Source organism: Gossypium raimondii, chromosome 6, assembly GCF_025698545.1.
Source record: "Gossypium raimondii isolate GPD5lz chromosome 6, ASM2569854v1, whole genome shotgun sequence".
Classification (NCBI taxonomy): domain Eukaryota; kingdom Viridiplantae; phylum Streptophyta; class Magnoliopsida; order Malvales; family Malvaceae; genus Gossypium; species Gossypium raimondii.
In genome coordinates, this window is record NC_068570.1 from 52,047,377 (window position 1) to 52,063,589 (window position 16,213).

The 16,213-nt window shown below is 35.1% G+C and overlaps 2 protein-coding genes and 1 non-coding gene across 5 annotated transcripts; all 3 read left to right on the forward strand.

Annotated features, from left to right (window-relative positions):
- Nucleotides 1–80: 80 nt before the first annotated feature.
- LOC105773944 (mitochondrial pyruvate carrier 4) lies at nucleotides 81–2,046 on the forward strand. The gene is made up of 5 exons (XM_012596165.2): nucleotides 81–241; nucleotides 930–1,028; nucleotides 1,232–1,284; nucleotides 1,457–1,530; nucleotides 1,772–2,046. Exons 1-5 carry the CDS (start codon nucleotides 187–189, stop codon nucleotides 1,815–1,817), a joined length of 327 nt encoding a protein of 108 aa, XP_012451619.1. The 5' UTR covers nucleotides 81–186; the 3' UTR covers nucleotides 1,818–2,046.
- Nucleotides 2,047–2,693: 647 nt separating this feature from the next.
- LOC105774255 (phosphoribosylglycinamide formyltransferase, chloroplastic) lies at nucleotides 2,694–6,240 on the forward strand. Of its 3 annotated transcripts, XM_012596677.2 has the most exons (7): nucleotides 2,694–2,850; nucleotides 3,155–3,285; nucleotides 4,085–4,667; nucleotides 4,899–5,010; nucleotides 5,257–5,433; nucleotides 5,562–5,688; nucleotides 5,900–6,240. In XM_012596677.2, the coding sequence occupies exons 3-7, from the start codon at nucleotides 4,286–4,288 to the stop codon at nucleotides 6,011–6,013; spliced, it is 912 nt and encodes a 303-aa protein (XP_012452131.1). In that variant the 5' UTR covers nucleotides 2,694–2,850; nucleotides 3,155–3,285; nucleotides 4,085–4,285; the 3' UTR covers nucleotides 6,014–6,240. The 3 variants fall into 3 exon arrangements, with proteins under 3 accessions (XP_012452131.1, XP_012452132.1, XP_012452130.1); XM_012596678.2 differs by lacking the exon at nucleotides 3,155–3,285 and having other exon boundaries at nucleotides 2,699–2,850; XM_012596676.2 differs by lacking the exon at nucleotides 2,694–2,850 and having other exon boundaries at nucleotides 2,868–3,285.
- Nucleotides 6,241–7,290: 1,050 nt separating this feature from the next.
- LOC128042203 (small nucleolar RNA snoR109) lies at nucleotides 7,291–7,390 on the forward strand. The gene has a single exon (XR_008197408.1). It is a non-coding gene; the product is annotated as a small nucleolar RNA snoR109 (small nucleolar RNA).
- Nucleotides 7,391–16,213: the final 8,823 nt, after the last annotated feature.

The following is a 16,213-nucleotide window of genomic DNA, read 5'->3' on the forward strand; positions in this document are numbered from 1 at the left end:
GTTACCATAGCAGCCGTTTGAAAGTCAAAACCCAAAAGCTCACGGTGATTACGTGTCAATATGTGATTGGATAGCTGCTTTGGGCATTAGCTAAAATAATGAACCCAAAACGGAACAAAATCCTTTATTTTTGTTAGACCAAAAACCAAAAGCAATTAGTAAAGTGGGGGAAAGCGAGTTGAATCTATGGCGTCCTCCAAGCTACAGGCTCTGTGGAACCACCCTGCCGGACCCAAAACCAGTGAGTTGACTCGCTCGTTCTTTTAATCTGATATCGTATTAATAGATCCTTTATTGTCATTACGGGATTAATTCATATTAGCAAAACCTCAATCCCTCTTTTTTTATTTTTATTTTGGAATCGTTTTTCCCGTCGAGATCCATGCTTTTGAACTTTAGATTCGTTGGGTATTTGGGTTTCTATTTAATCTGTTTGAGACGTATAGTTTGATATATTTTGAAACTTTCATGGCTAAAGAAAACTAGATCCATGATCTCCTTTATTCTATAGTATATGAAATTTTTTTGTTCAATTGGAATTGAGGCAGTTCCCAGAATCTAGATTTGGTGCAAATAGTTGGGCTCCTTTAATTTGAATGCCCGGGTAGATTAATTTCCTTTAACTATGAAAATTCAAGTTTTTGGCTTGTGAAATTATATGATAACAAGCGAGTATAGGGTTTGTTGCATACGTGTGAGGTTGTAACAATGATTTGCTACTTTAGTTTGTAGATTGATTGAGAGAGTGAGATGTTATGAGCCTCTAATAATCCCACATGTCTGAATGGATATTTTGTAGATGATATATTGACGTGTACAATCTGCAGAAATGGTTTATTGCTTTGTACTAACAATAAATGATCTCACCATTTCGGTTCTTGATTCTTAAAGCATTCATTCATGAGCTTATTGCTTGTTTCCCATTTCAGTTCACTTTTGGGCACCAACTTTTAAATGGGGCATTAGCATAGCGAATGTGGCTGACTTTGCTAAACCACCGGAAAAACTTTCCTACCCTCAGCAAATAGGTACATCATGTTTATCGATTTCTAACAGACCTATCTATGTGTGTTGCATATGTCTTGCCACCTCTTATTTTACTCTCATAGTTGTTTCTTTATATGTATATTGAAGACTTGTTGAATTATTCGCATTTACTTCTTAACTTTTTTATGCCCACATCGTGATAGCGTCCTCTTGTAGTTTCTGAATGTTGTTTTTTGATACGCAGCGGTTACTGCAACTGGAATTATCTGGTCACGCTACAGCACTGTAATCACTCCGGTAAGTTTGATGATTGATTGGATTGCCTAACCTAAAAAAGTTGAGAAACTTGACGTTATCAAAGAGAAATATATGAAAAAACACTCAAATAGTACAGATAACGGTTATAATCAGGAACATAAGGTTCGGGTTGTTTTTTATTCTCAGTCATTGTTTGATTTCTAAAATGCAGAAAAATTGGAATCTCTTCAGTGTAAACATTGCTATGGCTGGAACAGGCATATACCAACTAACACGAAAAATAAAGTAAGTAAACTCAACCAATGATTATCTGTTTCCCCTAACTTTTACGAACTTTTGCATTATATATTGGATGTATTAGTAGAGCAAGGAGGGGAACACTTCTTATTCCGATAATTTTATCGAAGGCAGAGCCGGCCGTTGCATCTGAATGATCTTTCCTTCTTGCTCTGTTTTTGTTACCGTTTATTCGCTGTTGCTGCTCTCTGATGCACGGTTTTATAAAACTTTTTTGTTTATATTTCAGACATGATTACTTTTCGGAGGCAGAGCCAGCCGTTGCATCTGAATGATGACGAAATCTTCTGAAATCCTTTGTTTTTAATGGAACAAATTATCAGTTATCTTGCCTTGTTTTTCTGTTAATTAAAAGTTACACTTTGGCTCTATGGCTTTGAATTATTCAAGCATGTTGTGTTGTGGAAAAATTGGAACTTGATGATGATGATTGTAGAGCCATCAACTGATACTGAACTGAGCAACAGAATCCCAAAAATTTTTAATAATGCTTTTTTTCCCTCACTTCTCTTTTACAATCTTTAGGTACAAATTTTCCTATGCATTCATAAGGAAAGTTTGATTTCCATTGGGAGCAAGCCTTTGATTTCCATTGGGAGCAAGCCTTGGAAATCTTTACTTAGTATATATTTATAGGTATTTATGCATTAAACGAAATTAATTGTTTCCCCATAAAATAAATTTTATATTTTGATAACTTAATTTTATATATTATGAGTTAGAATAAAGAAGTTAAAAGCTACATTAAAAAAGGGTAAATTACATTATTAATTACTAAATTAAGGGTAAGTTTTGTTTTGGTCACTTAATTTAAAAAGTACAATTTGATACAATGGATCAAGATCTATTGAACTGTAGAAGGTAAAAAAGCTTTTTATTGGTGCAAGCAATGTGAATAAAGAAAATTATATAATATCAATTTTAACAACCCAATCATTTAAATAAAAACTTTTGAATAGTTCAATGACTAAATTATAACATTTTTAATTAAGTGACCAAAACGAAAATTTGCCTATAGTTTAGTGACTAATACTGCAATTTATCCGAAAAGAAACCTACATTTTTTTAGCTAGCAACTGAAAAAACTAACTTATATATTATTTTTATTCATTAATTATCTGTATTATATAATTAATTAACCCAAAAGATATACCAACCCAACCCAGTCATTCATATAACCCAACCCAACCCTAGAAATCTAAACCCAAAATCATTCTTATTCTCCCTCTCTCACACTGCAGCTGCTGGCTCTTCCCATCGCAGCCATCTCTTTGTCGGTCGACGGTTGCTTCCTGGTCAGAGAGAAAGGTAAAATCCCTCCTTGGCTCTCTCGACTTTCTGTGTTTATGTAAAACCAGATGTTGCTCAAATTAACACCAAAATTCCTTTTTATCAGTATATTTAGCTTCAAATATCATTTGGCAGTAGGCTTTTTGTATTTGAATTTATGCAATTGAAAACCAGTGATCCCATTGAAGCAGCCCATGTGGTGTTAATAAGAAGGCTTCAAAAATGGTCCAATATAACAACCCAGCTTGTATCTAATAAAACTCATCGTTTTAGGTCTTTAGTTTAACCCTTTTCTTTCTTCCTTTTTTTTTTCCAACGCCAGACTCACTAGTCGAATAATCGTACAGTCCAGAGGCACCCACTCCTTTCTTTCTTGCTTACTGTCTCTCTTCATTACCATAAAATTATATTTCTCTCCATCGACCCCCTATCCCAAGCTCTCAGCTGCACCAGGTCAGTATTTCTATAAAGTGTTTTTTTTTTTTGTATTTATTTAGCTAAGGGATTTGAAAATTGCGGGAAGTTGCTGCCGATCACGATTCTCTATTCACCTTCTTGTTATGCTTCCAAACCTTTGAGTGCCTTGGAATGTTATGATACTGAAACCATATTTGCTTCTTACTCTGCTGCTTTTTATACATAATGTAGTTAAATGCTTTTTTTTTTCTATAGATATGGTCTGTTTATGTTTGTTTGGGTCGAAGGAATTGTCATTTGAAATCTTGAAATTTACGTGAGATCCGAGTGTTATGTTAATAAAACAATGTTAGTGAATGTTGGATTAATTTTAATGCATAACGAATTATTGAATGTTGGGATGGAACGGTAGCTACTAATCGTTTAGAGATAGCTTAAAAATTGCTAGTCTTTGGATATTGCTGAACCATGACTAAGCTTCTTAAACAATGTTTAATTTGATTTGAGTTTAGCTGATATAGTTTTGCTTTATAATTTGAATATCCTTGGTGGCAGCATTATACATTGATTGATATTTGTGCTTCTGCTTTTTAGGGTTGTCTGCTTTTAATCTTATTATGTGGAGATTGTTCCTGCTCTGTGTTTCACTTTCTCCTGAAGTCTTTAGCTTAAACAGGAATGAAGCTCATTGTTTTAGCTTTATTGTTTCTCGTAATGTTAAAAGAGAGTATTTACAAGGAGATTCCATCTCTCTCTCTGCAGTGCTTCGTCATGATGGTTCTTGATCATCTTTGTCTGCATGTAAATGCTTAACACTGGAACTTGTATTTTGCAGGAAGTAATTTGAAGGTTTTATGAACTCTACAATCTCCGACGCGAAATCAATTGAGTTTATTTCCGTTTTTATCCATTTATTGCATAGAATGCTAATATCTAGCTTTTGGGGTCTTGTTGCATCCACTATTCAGTGTTGAGAGAATACAAAAACTTTTTTTTCTCCTTTTTCCCCAATTCGTCACATTTATCTTCGATTTTAATGGAACCACGAAGCTTGTTCTCTGGGTTTTGCTCAAACTCAATAACCCCATTATATAGAAATCCTCAAAATCCATTATCTTCCTCACCACCTTCTCTTTCTTATCCTTGTTTCAATCAATCCAAACATCAAGTTTCTTTTGAAATCCAATATTTCCTATCTTCTCAAAGGTTGAGGTCTGTAAGAAGATTACTGTGTAAAAACAGTGTAGAAAAAGTAAGTAATCTTGTCTCTGAGAAGGAAGGTTCAAAATCATGGGTTAAGCGGAAAAGGCTAGCTGTTTTTGTCTCTGGTGGAGGCTCGAATTTCAGGTCAATTAACCAAGCATGCATTGAAGGCTTTGTCAATGGAGATGTTGTAGTTTTGGTCACTAATAAACATGGTAATTTGTTCTCTTAAATAAAATGCTAGTGAAATTTATAATTTTGTAAGTCTGTTTGTAATTTGCCAGAATATAATTGCTTTAACAAAAACTTTGAATTAGAATATAATTTAAGTAATGTTATTCAAATTTACAAGTTTAGTTGCTGCCCTTGAGTCTTGAGATGATGAAATCTTTCTTGCAACTTCAGGAATCATGTATATTCTTTTTTTTTTTTTTTGATTATGGCAGCTTGTGGAGGTGCACAATATGCTAGAGATAAAGGCATCCCAGTTATTTTGTTCCCAAAAACAAAAGATGAACCTGACGGTCTATCTCCTGATGACCTTGTAAAGGTTCTTAGGTTGTTTCTTCTTTCAAATCTGGTTATCTTGGTTAGTTTCTTTTGGCATTCATAAATAGTAGTGGTATACGATTTTTATTATTTTTCTTATGCTTAGTCTCTTATCATATTAACTGTTTACCTATATAATACAATCCAAAGGAAGCTTTTGATGCTCTTAAAATTTTTGAGAGTTTCTTATCATCTTTTTATTGCTTATGGAAATGATTAATCACTTATTCTTGTATTACATTTTATTGAACTCAGGGAATTTGAGGTTGATTTTATTCTTTTGGCTGGATATCTGAAACTTATACCGGCAGAGTTGATTCGAGCTTATTCTAGATCAATTTTCAACATCCATCCATCTCTTCTTCCATCTTTTGGAGGTAAAGGCTATTATGGTATGAAAGTGCATAAAGCAGTTATTGCTTCTGGAGCAAGGTATAATTTTGCCTTTAGTTTCACATATCATGTTTCTGTTTTAGTCTTCTTTGTATTTTTATTGTTATTCTTGGCATTTTGAATTTTATCAGTTAGTGAAGTCTTCTTTCTTGTTCATGATTGTTTAGATACTCAGGTGCAACAATACACTTTGTTGATGAGCATTACGATACGGGTCGAATACTTGCACAGAAAATTGTCCCTGTGCTTGCAAATGACACCGCTGAGGAGTTAGCTGCTAGGGTTTTGCGAGAGGTGAGGTTCTTTTATGTTGTTTTTTCCTTAAGAAAATGTTTTTGTACATTTAACATCACACCGAAACGAATCACACAATAGTAAATTGATAGTAAGATGGTGACGAAATCAAGGTATACTTATTGCCAAGTTCATTTTCATATTCTGCGTTGCAAATCAAAAAGCTCATTAAGGATTTAGCAACTTTACAATGATTATCGTACTTTTACAGGAACATAAATTATACGTAGAGGTGACAACTGCTTTATGCGAAGACCGGATAGTTTGGAGAGAAGACGGTGTTCCTCTCATTCAGAGCAAAGAAAATCCAGAAGAATATTACTAACAAAACTTAATTGCAGCACTTGCATTTTGTTATTTAGACGGTTGGAAGTTATTGTATCCTTAAACTCAGATGTTATGATTTTGCAAGTACAACAATAAGTTGGGAGATTACATATTTTTCCCGGTATGCAAACATGTGCTTAGGCATTTTCCTTTTTATTGTTGTAAATGGAAACTGTTTTGCTTTTCAAGTTCTCATCATCTATTGAGAGAAAATGCTTATGCTTAGCTTGCTATTATACTAATTTTTGAGAGTGAATGGAGCAAAAATGCCAAAAAATAAATATTTTATAAATTTAGGGTGGGTTTAGATTGGCGGTGCGTTTACCTGCGGTTAGTGTGCGTTTACTTGCGGTTAGTGTAAAAGCAACTGTGATAGTGATATTAGATATTGTAGTGTAAGACAAAAAATAAGCTAAACATAGCGTACTGTATCCCATTGAAACCCACCCTTAACCTAGCTAGTTTCAAATGACTTGTGTTTTCTTTTTGTACCTTAGTTTGATAAATTTACTTGTCTAAATATTTGAGGGATGATTTGGAGAAAGTGAAGAACAAATTGAATGAGGATATAATTAACAAAGCTTTATTTTCTGATAAAAATGAAAATGCTTTTTATCTATTCCCGCTACTTGATTGTAAACAGGGGTATATTTTGGTTTTAATCCTTCTATTATATTAAAATTTGAGAACTAATTTTTCTTTGACATAATGTACTATTATCAGTAGGTTCAAACTGATTACACCTCAAGTTAGTTGTCTTCATTAAAGTGACTACTTTTGGGTAAGTGAAAATCTAGCCAATCATATCCAATCGATAATAAATTAACATGTTAGATGAAGGCTGATGGCTTTTTTAAAAATATCTATATTACCATTTTAACGAAAGCAACTAACTTTAAGGGGTTTTCAATTTAGACCTACAAATTGTGTCAAATTATAGTAGGGGGATTAAATACAAAATATTTACACAGAAGAGGGACTAAAAGCAGAATTAGAGGTGTTTTGTGTCAGCGTCACACTGATCCCCGTTTTTAACTCCATAAAGATGTGCGGCTGAGATCTCTCCTCCTTTTCAGTTGCCCTAGATATTTCCTCTATATAAACAATAACAAACAGATACAGCGCCTAGGGTTTTATATTAGTATCGGCTCTTCAGTCTTGGAGCTTTCCCCTCCGTTTTCGACAATTAAGAAAATGATGACAAGGTATGGAAGCTACATGTACCAAGGGAAGGGTGTGAGTGAAATCAGTACCCTTGATCTTGACTTGCCAATGTGGCTGTAGCTATATCAAATCTAAATGGCTGAGAAGTTAACTGGCCGGTTGTCGTGATTATTCTCCGTCGACTAATCTGCTTACCGAACTTCTCACAGTTTCGTTTTTCTTTTTCATTTGCTCATCTATAGTTATTTCTTTATCAATACTGTTTCGAGTTTCAGCACTATTCTCACCATTCTTGCTCATTGAAAGGTAAGAGTCATCGGCCGGTTTAACCGATTCAATGGGGAGATGTAGTAGGACTTAAATCTAATTCAAATGCATTTATTATAGCTAACTGAATTAAAGCTAATTAAATTTTAAGATAAATAACATTTAAGTTTATATTTTGATTAATTAATTTTAAAAAATTATAAAATAAGTATTCAATTTTTTTTGAAGATTTTCATTAAATTGGTTAAAATAATAAAGAACTACAATGAGATTACGTATTTTGACATTATCTGAGAATAGAAAATTATGGGACAGTTTTAGGTCGTCAGAAGCTGCAATCGATAATCTCAAAAGGCCTCTAATCACGTCGAGAGGCCACATTGCAGGCCACTTCCATATTTCTTTCTTCTTAAAAGCCAATCATCCATAAGTTTCCAACTTCATACTTCCACATCTCCAGTTTTCTTTTTTCTTTTTATTGAAACCGAAATAGTTGTTCTTACCACTACATTACGGGTATACTTAAGGAAAACTGTTAGCTTACCCTTCCTGATTTCTTAAAAGAATCACCAACTTATTTGATCATTAATTTTTTTTTTTTATGCTGCAAACCCACGTTACTTTCTATTACATCCAAACTGTCACAGCTACAAATTTCCTCTTGGCATTGGCAAAGAAGCTAGATGGGTTTTTTGACTTCCATTGTTGTCTTCTTCATTGTCTTTAGTTTAACTTCTTTAATCCAATGAAACTTGACATTCAATTGTTGTCAAGCTTAGATAGGAAAGCTAAATAATAATAATAAGTAGGGCAAGTAGACCTGATCATGAGTCAGATCAGTATAAAATTTTAATCTCGAGTTTGGCTCAGGCTGAAAAATGAGTTTTAAATTTTGTTTAAGTTCGGCCCAAATAAAAAAATGCTAAATCAGAGCTCGACTCGATTCGTTTGTATTAATTTTTTATTATATAAAAACAAATTTAAAAAAACATAATACATCAAATACACTAAAAATATTAAAACAAATATTTTCCAAAATACTTAACTAACACTAAGATAATTACAAATAACAACAAAATAATAGCAAAATAACAATAGAGAAAAAAATTTAGACAAATTTGGATTGGGTCAGACTAGACCCAGATCAAAAAATCTTACATGAGGCTTAATCCGTTTAAAAAATGAACTTTAGGTTTTATCCAAACCTATTTTTTGATCAAAATCTTTCTAAACCATTAAGTTTGTAGGAATGAAATTACCATCATCGTTCTTAGGGCAAGGGATAGATGCCTATCTTAGATGTCCAATATTAATTACTCTAAAAAGCGTAATTAGATAAGTTGGTCATATAAATATATGCAATAGAATTTCCATTTTTCCAACAAAAAGAAAAAAGAAGAAAGATACCAAAAGACCCATCCATAGTTTGATTCCACAGATATGGAAAGTATGATTATGTCTTTTTCTTTTCAACCATTGGTGGCATTGCTTTTATCTAACTTCTAATAATTGGAGAATGCATTGTCATTAAGATGCTGAAGAAGCCACCTGAAGTGTCCTCTTCTCTACACTATCTCACCATCCCTACAATTTTTTATGACCTGTTGCTAGAGATTATATTATTTGTTTTAATTAAGGGTAAACCATCTCGTTCCTAATCTAACTTTTAGGGTGCTTTCATTTTAGTCACCCAACCATTAAATCTCTATCGGCGGTTAACTATATATATCATATCATGTTCATACTTTTATTTTGCCACCCAAATTTTTTTTAAAAGTATTGATTCGGTAAAAAAAAAGAAATAAAAGTGAAAATGCGTCAAAAACTAAAATAATGCATTAAAAATCATTAAATTACACTTGTTTATTACATTCTTGAAAATTCTAAATTTCTTTTTTTTCAATATTGAAAATTTAAATTTCAAATTATAAAATTAATTAAATAATTTGTTGAAATTATTATATCCCTTGATAATGTTAACCAATTTGTTACACTAATATTGAAATTAATTAAATTAATCTCTTTCTACATTTTAAAATTTTATTTTATGCTTCGACATTATTCTTAATGAAATCAACAAATACAAATTGACAAATTTTAAAGCATTATTTTAGTTTCTATGCTTCTTCACTTTAATCCTTAATGTTTTTTTCACAATAAATACTTTAAAAAATGATATTTTTAGGTGATCAAAATGAAAATGTGAACATGAAATGGCGTGTGCAATTAACTGTCGTAAGAGATTTAAGATTGAGTGACTAAAATGAAAGTACTCTAAAAGTTGAATAACAAAATTGCATGAATTTCATTTTGTGTGACCAAAATGAAAACTCTAAAAGTTGAGTAACCAACTAAAGTTGTTTACCATTTACTTAAATATTCAAAGTTGAAAAGTACTCTTATACACATAAGGGATAATGAAAGATTCTTATATAAAACAAGGGTTAATTCCACTAATGTTCTCAAACTATGGTTTAGATTTTAAATTAGTTCAATAATTTCAAGGCATTTTAATTTAGTCATCAAAGTATGTGTATCGTATCAATAAGATCCTTCTATTAGCCTGGCTATCAACTTAGGTGTTAAATGTCAATTCAGATATGATCTAGAACATGATTAAAACACATGATCAAATTGTAAAATATTATATGGATCTAACATGTTAAAAACCTATGTCATTAGGGATATTCTTTTAACATGTAAAATCCAAAATTGTTGAAACAGCAGCTAGATATGAGTTTGGTATCTAACCCAAGCTAATGGTGAGATTGCCAAAAAGACTTAATTGATAAGATACGAATACTCCAAGGACTCATTTAGAATGTTTTTAAGTTTGGGGACCAATTTAGGGTCTAGGTCATAGTTTAGGGGTGTCTTCTAGAATTAATCCATAAAAGAATGATGCCGCCCAAGCTCTCGTTGTTGCCATTGAGCATTCACATTTCCAAAGTAGAGTTCACCCCATTTTGTTCTTTATAAATCTCATTCAAACGCTAATTCCTAGCTCTCCCAACTCTGCCCAAATCCATGCTATCTGACATTTGGTGATTTTATTTCATAAGGAGGTCCAATTCCAATGGGTGCAAAAGCAAGCAAGCCCTCCAATTCAAAGCGAGATCAAGCCAAGTCATTTAGTTCAACTCAAAGATCATCCTCCATCATTGAATCCATGAAACCCGAGTGCTTAAAAAAGAGGAAGAAGAAGAATAAGAAGAAGCGGACAAAAGTGAGGACGTTGACTCTAGAGGATTGGCTATTAGCTTCACCTGGTCCTAAAGGGTTGAACCCAGATTATCTTAATGGAGGTGAACTTCATGTCTTCAAACACTTGTCAAGAAGGGTACATCATCATCATCGAAGTGGACCCATTACAACAGGAGATAATAATTTGTGTTTGGAACAGGGTTCAGGGGAGGATGTTTCAGGTTCTTCATTTAGGAGAAGCCATAATGGAAATTTGAAAAAGAAGGTTAGCTTTAAGTTGCCTGAAGAGGGTGACATTGTGCTATTTTACTCAGCAGCTGAATCATTTGAGAGTGATTATCGATCCTTTTAATGCCCGCTGCTACGTATTGCGTGTTGTTGGGCTTTTCTTTCACATCCATCTTTTCTCTTGTTTCTACTTGATGTGAATGATCTCTTTATTGCAAATTACAAATGTTTTAGGTTTCTTTGAGTTAAAACACATTCTGAATGGGAGTTCTGATTTGCTTTTCTCATTTCGTTTTGCCAATATTAAAATTATTGTTTTTATTCATATATATATATGTAAGAATATATTATACAATAAACCCTCAAGTTTTTGTTGAAATATTCATAGATGATCTTTTTATGTTTATATGTCCTTGAAAATATTAGAAATGACTAATAAATATCAAATGGGACGAAGATAGGCAATTATAGATGAATGTATATAACATTCGTGGGAGTATAAGTTGTAATCAAGTTCTAATTTCCATAGTGGATTGGGTTTGAGATTAGAACAAACCGTGCCAATAAATTTGACCATATTTGTCCTTGTGTTGTTCTATTACCATCCTTAATTAAAATAATTCGAACTTTTAATAAATGGTTTCTAAACTTCTATAAAGCCCAAGTCAATACTATTAATCTAGCTAATCATAGGTTCGCTCAACTAGATTTAAGTATAGTATCAATATCACACATGATTGTCCAAATTTAAGATATTTTATTGAAAATTTAAATTTAAATAACTTAACATATTTTATGGTATTTACATTATAGTATATCTATCCTTATGGTAAGATATGAATAATTTCTATTAGTTTGTATTAAGTATGGCTAAGATAAGGTATTCATGCGTTTAAGGTTAAGGGTTGAGTAAGGTCTGTAAAATAATTGAATAAATTTTTGAAAAGAACAGTGCATCTGTATGTTAATAAAGGTATCCGTCATGATGGTCTGATAATATCGGACATGAATAAATTCGTAGCTGTGTGTGACTTAAAAACTAGACAATGTGGGTTCGTTTGTTTATGAAATGGTTGAATTAGAGTTATCTGGAATCTGTTTTGTCTGAGTTGTATAATGACTTCGTCTGAAATCATATGAAATCTGATTATTGTTTATTTGAGAGTTTGGGGTTCTGGAGTAAAATGGCATGAAAATCATTTGAATGATCTACGTAGTATATTATCAGTATGGGTTATGTGGTATTTGTTCAGGGTATGATATGATTAATAGTTTGTTGATACTTAGATCTGCATGAGTATTTGCTGTTAGAGTAATAAGAGCAGTTAGAAGTCAGTTAGCAGTTAGAAGTCAGTTAACACAAACTGTAAGTAGTTAGCAGTTACGTTATTGTTTACGCGTATTACTATAAATGCATGTATCAATATACCATGAATGAGTAATGTAATCTTGATAGTCATATTATTCAAGATATTCTTTGTCAGTTTGTTTCTGGGAATGATATCTTAAGTATCATTTGTTTTGTATGGAGCCACTATCTAGTCCGTCTGCTACTGGTGCTGTACAGTCTCCTACACCCACGATGGCTTCCAACCTTGCTACTGGTGCTGTTGATAGTAGGTTCTTCTCCACCAAGAAGGTCAGTATTCTTCTTGACGACACCAATTATCTTTTGTGGCGACAACAAGTGTTTTTGGCAGTTAAAGCATATAAACTTCAACGGTTTCTTGATTTGCGAACTGTCCCACCTCCTGCGATGATTCCAGATGATAATGGAGTACTTCAAGAAAATGATGAGTTTACACGGTTTGAGCAGCAAGATAGCGCTATTGCTTCTTGGCTCTTGTCTTCAGTAAGTAAAACGGTCCTTCCTCATCTTATTGGGTTGGACACGAGTGCACAAATCTGGAATGCAATTGTGTCTCTCTATGGCAGCAAAACTACCTCTCGACTGATGTTCTATCGTCGTGTGCTGCATTCACAGCGAAAGGGGGATCTTACTATGAGAGAATTCTTGATGAAAGTCAAGTCCTACTGTGACAATCTTGCTAGTTGTGGGGAGGTTATCAGTGAACATGAGCATGTCACTACTATACTTAATGGTCTACCATGCGAATATGAATCCATTGTCTCAATCATTGTTGTAAGTCAAGTGCCATATAGTCTGCAGAGTGTTTCAACAATGTTAATTGATGCTGAAGCTCGACAGCAAGTGACCATGGCTGAGGCTCCAAGCTCTGCCAATCTTGTTTCTCAACAAGTGGCTGAACCTGCAAACATTGATTCTGAATCAACTTATTGTCCAACTTATCGTCCATCTAGCTCTAGAGGCTGTGGACGTGGTCGTTACTCAGGAACTCGTGCTCAATGCCAGCTTTGTGGCAAGACAGGTCATTTAGTAGATCGCTGTTACCACAGGTTTGATGCAACCTATAAAAGTGCTAACTATAGACCTCCACCACAAGCAAATGTGTGTATGTATGCACCTAACTCCCCATGGGCACCACATGCCGTACCATTACAGTCACCTATGGCCTCAATACCTCCAAGCAACTGGACATATCAGTCACCTCCTCTGTCTCACTGGGCGAATCCGTTTGTTGGTAACTATGTGCAACAACCACAGTTTTCATCTTCTACCGCACCTCAGGCTCATGCAGCATTAGCTACTCCTGACACGGTTGCTGACTCGGCCTGGTACCCTGACTCGGGAGCCACACATGACCTTACTCACTCGACGGTCTCTCTTGGGGATAATCCCTCTCACACTTGGCCAGGTAAGGTGTATGTTGGCAATGGTAATGCCCTCCCTGTCTTATGCTCTGGTCAGTCTTCCTTGCTCACTAGGACACGACCGCTTTATATGAAATCACTGTTGTATACACCTGGTATAACTAAAAATTTGCTTTCTGTGTCAAAATTCACAAGAGGCAACCAGGTGATGTTTGAGTTCTTCCCTACACGGTGTAAAGTGCGTGACTTAAAGACCAGAGAAACACTTCTTGAAGGTTCAGTGCACAGTGGACTCTACAAGCTCCATTTAAAAGATGATCTGTCAAAAGTTAAGCCTACTTGAGTAGCTAGTTGCCTTACAGTCAATACTTCTGTGCCTATCCATGTTTGGCACTCTAGACTAGGCCATCCTTGTAAAAACACACTACTCAAGGTTTTGCAGAGTTGTAATGTGTTGGTTGATAATAATAAAGAATTGAAAGCTTGTGTTGCATGCCACCTAGGCAAGGAGCATAAACAACATTTTTCCACTTCATTATCTCAGTATAATGCACCGTTACAGCTTGTGGTTGTAGACGTTTGGGGGCCTGCTCCAGTATACTCTAATGACTTCCGGTATTATGTGGCCTTTACTGATGCCTAGACTAGGTTTACCTGGGTTTATTTTTTACGTAGGAAGTCTGAAGTTCTTGCGATGTTTTCTCAGTTTCATAAACAGGCTGAACGAATACTTGGGTTGAAGCTTTAAACATTGCAGACAGATGGAGGGGTGAGTTTCAACCTCTCAGACAGTATCTAGCACAACATGGTATTGTACACCATTTTGCATGTCCGTATACATCAGCTCAGAATGGCCTAGTCGAGCGCAAACACCGTCAAATTGTTGAAACAAGGCTTTCCATGCTTGCTCATCCTTCCATGCCTGTGGCTTATTGGAATGATGCATTCAGTAATGCTGTCTATCTCCTCAACCGATTACCCACTACACCTCTAAACTTTGTCTCGCCGTATGAAAAATTATTTCAAATCAAACCTGATTATTCCTTTCTCCGAACCTTCGGGTGTCTTTGCTTCCCGAACCTTAGACCATATAACAATCACAAACTTCAATTTCGCTCCACACCATGTCTTTTCCTAGGATATTCACCTAGTCATAAAGGATATTGCTGTCAAACCTACAGTGGAAAAATATACATTTCTAGACATGTCACCTTCCATGAAGAGGTGTTTCCCTACATTAACTCTACCTCACCTATGTCCATGCCTCAAACACAAACTAGCTCCAAACTACTTATACTTTCACCCCGAACCCAATCACAAAGTTATCCGTCTTCTGTCCCAATGACAGTCACCACTCCACAACCTTTGACCTCTTCCCACTCTCCTAACCTACCAAGTTCAACACGGGCATCTCTGAATGCATCTGTTTCTCCTTCAGCCGTTGCTGCATCTACTTCATCCCCGTGTCTTGCTCCCCACAATTCACATGCAATGGTCACTCACAGCAAAGCTGGCATCTACAAGCCAAAGGTTTATCTCAGTAGTGCTCACTCACCTCTTGATGTTCCTACAGATATTCATACTGCCATGACACAGAAGTGTTGGAGTGATGTAGTGTTTGTTGAACTAAGTGCACTTGCTTGCAATAACACATGGAGCTTATGTCCTCTTCCACCTCACCGTTGAACGGTTGGCTGTAAATGGCTATTTAAAGTAAAAAAATGAGCGGATAGAACTGTTGACAGGTACAAGGCTCGGCAAGTCGCGAAAGGGTTCTCTCAATATGCTGTCATTGACTTTCGCGAGACATTTAGTCTAGTTGTACGAGCTGTCACCATTCGAACAGTCCTTGTTGTTGCTACGATGCTAGGCTGGCCATTGCGTCAAGTTGCCATGAACAATGCCTTCTAGAACAGAGAGCTGACTGAAGAAATTTTCATGGATCAGCCACCTAGCTTTGAGGTACCCGGTCCTAAAGGTCAGCTGATGGTGTGCAAGTTAAATAAAACCCTGTACGGCTTGCGTCAGGCACCACGTGCCTGGTTTCATACACTCAAGCAATTTTTGGTCAATACGCTTGGATTTTGTGAGTCAAAGGCTGACCCCTCCCTATTCATTCGATGTGTTGGTGAAAGTCGGTTGTTGCTTATGGCTTATGTTGATGATATAGTCATCACCGGTAACTCCAATGAGGACATTGACAGCATAGTTCTTCAACTTCACAATCGGTTTACTCTAAAAGACTTGGGGTGTCTCAATTTTTTTCTTGGTGTTGAAGTTCAGTCTGTTCCTCAAAGGCTGTTTCTTACACAGAAGAAGTATATTCAGGAAATCCTCCGTAAAACAGGCATGGAAGGAGCAACAGCTACACCCACCCCTATGGTCAGTATGCCCAAGCTAGTTGCTGCTGATAATGATAAAACATGTGTTGATGGTCAGTTCTATCGCAGTACTGTTGGCATGTTACAGTATTTGTGTATCACACGGCCTGACTTATCTTTTTGTGTGAATAAGCTTAGCCAGTATATGAACGCACCAGGTGAGACTCATTGGAAGGCTGTTAAACGAGTTCTTCGATACTTAGTTGGTATGCTGGAGCACG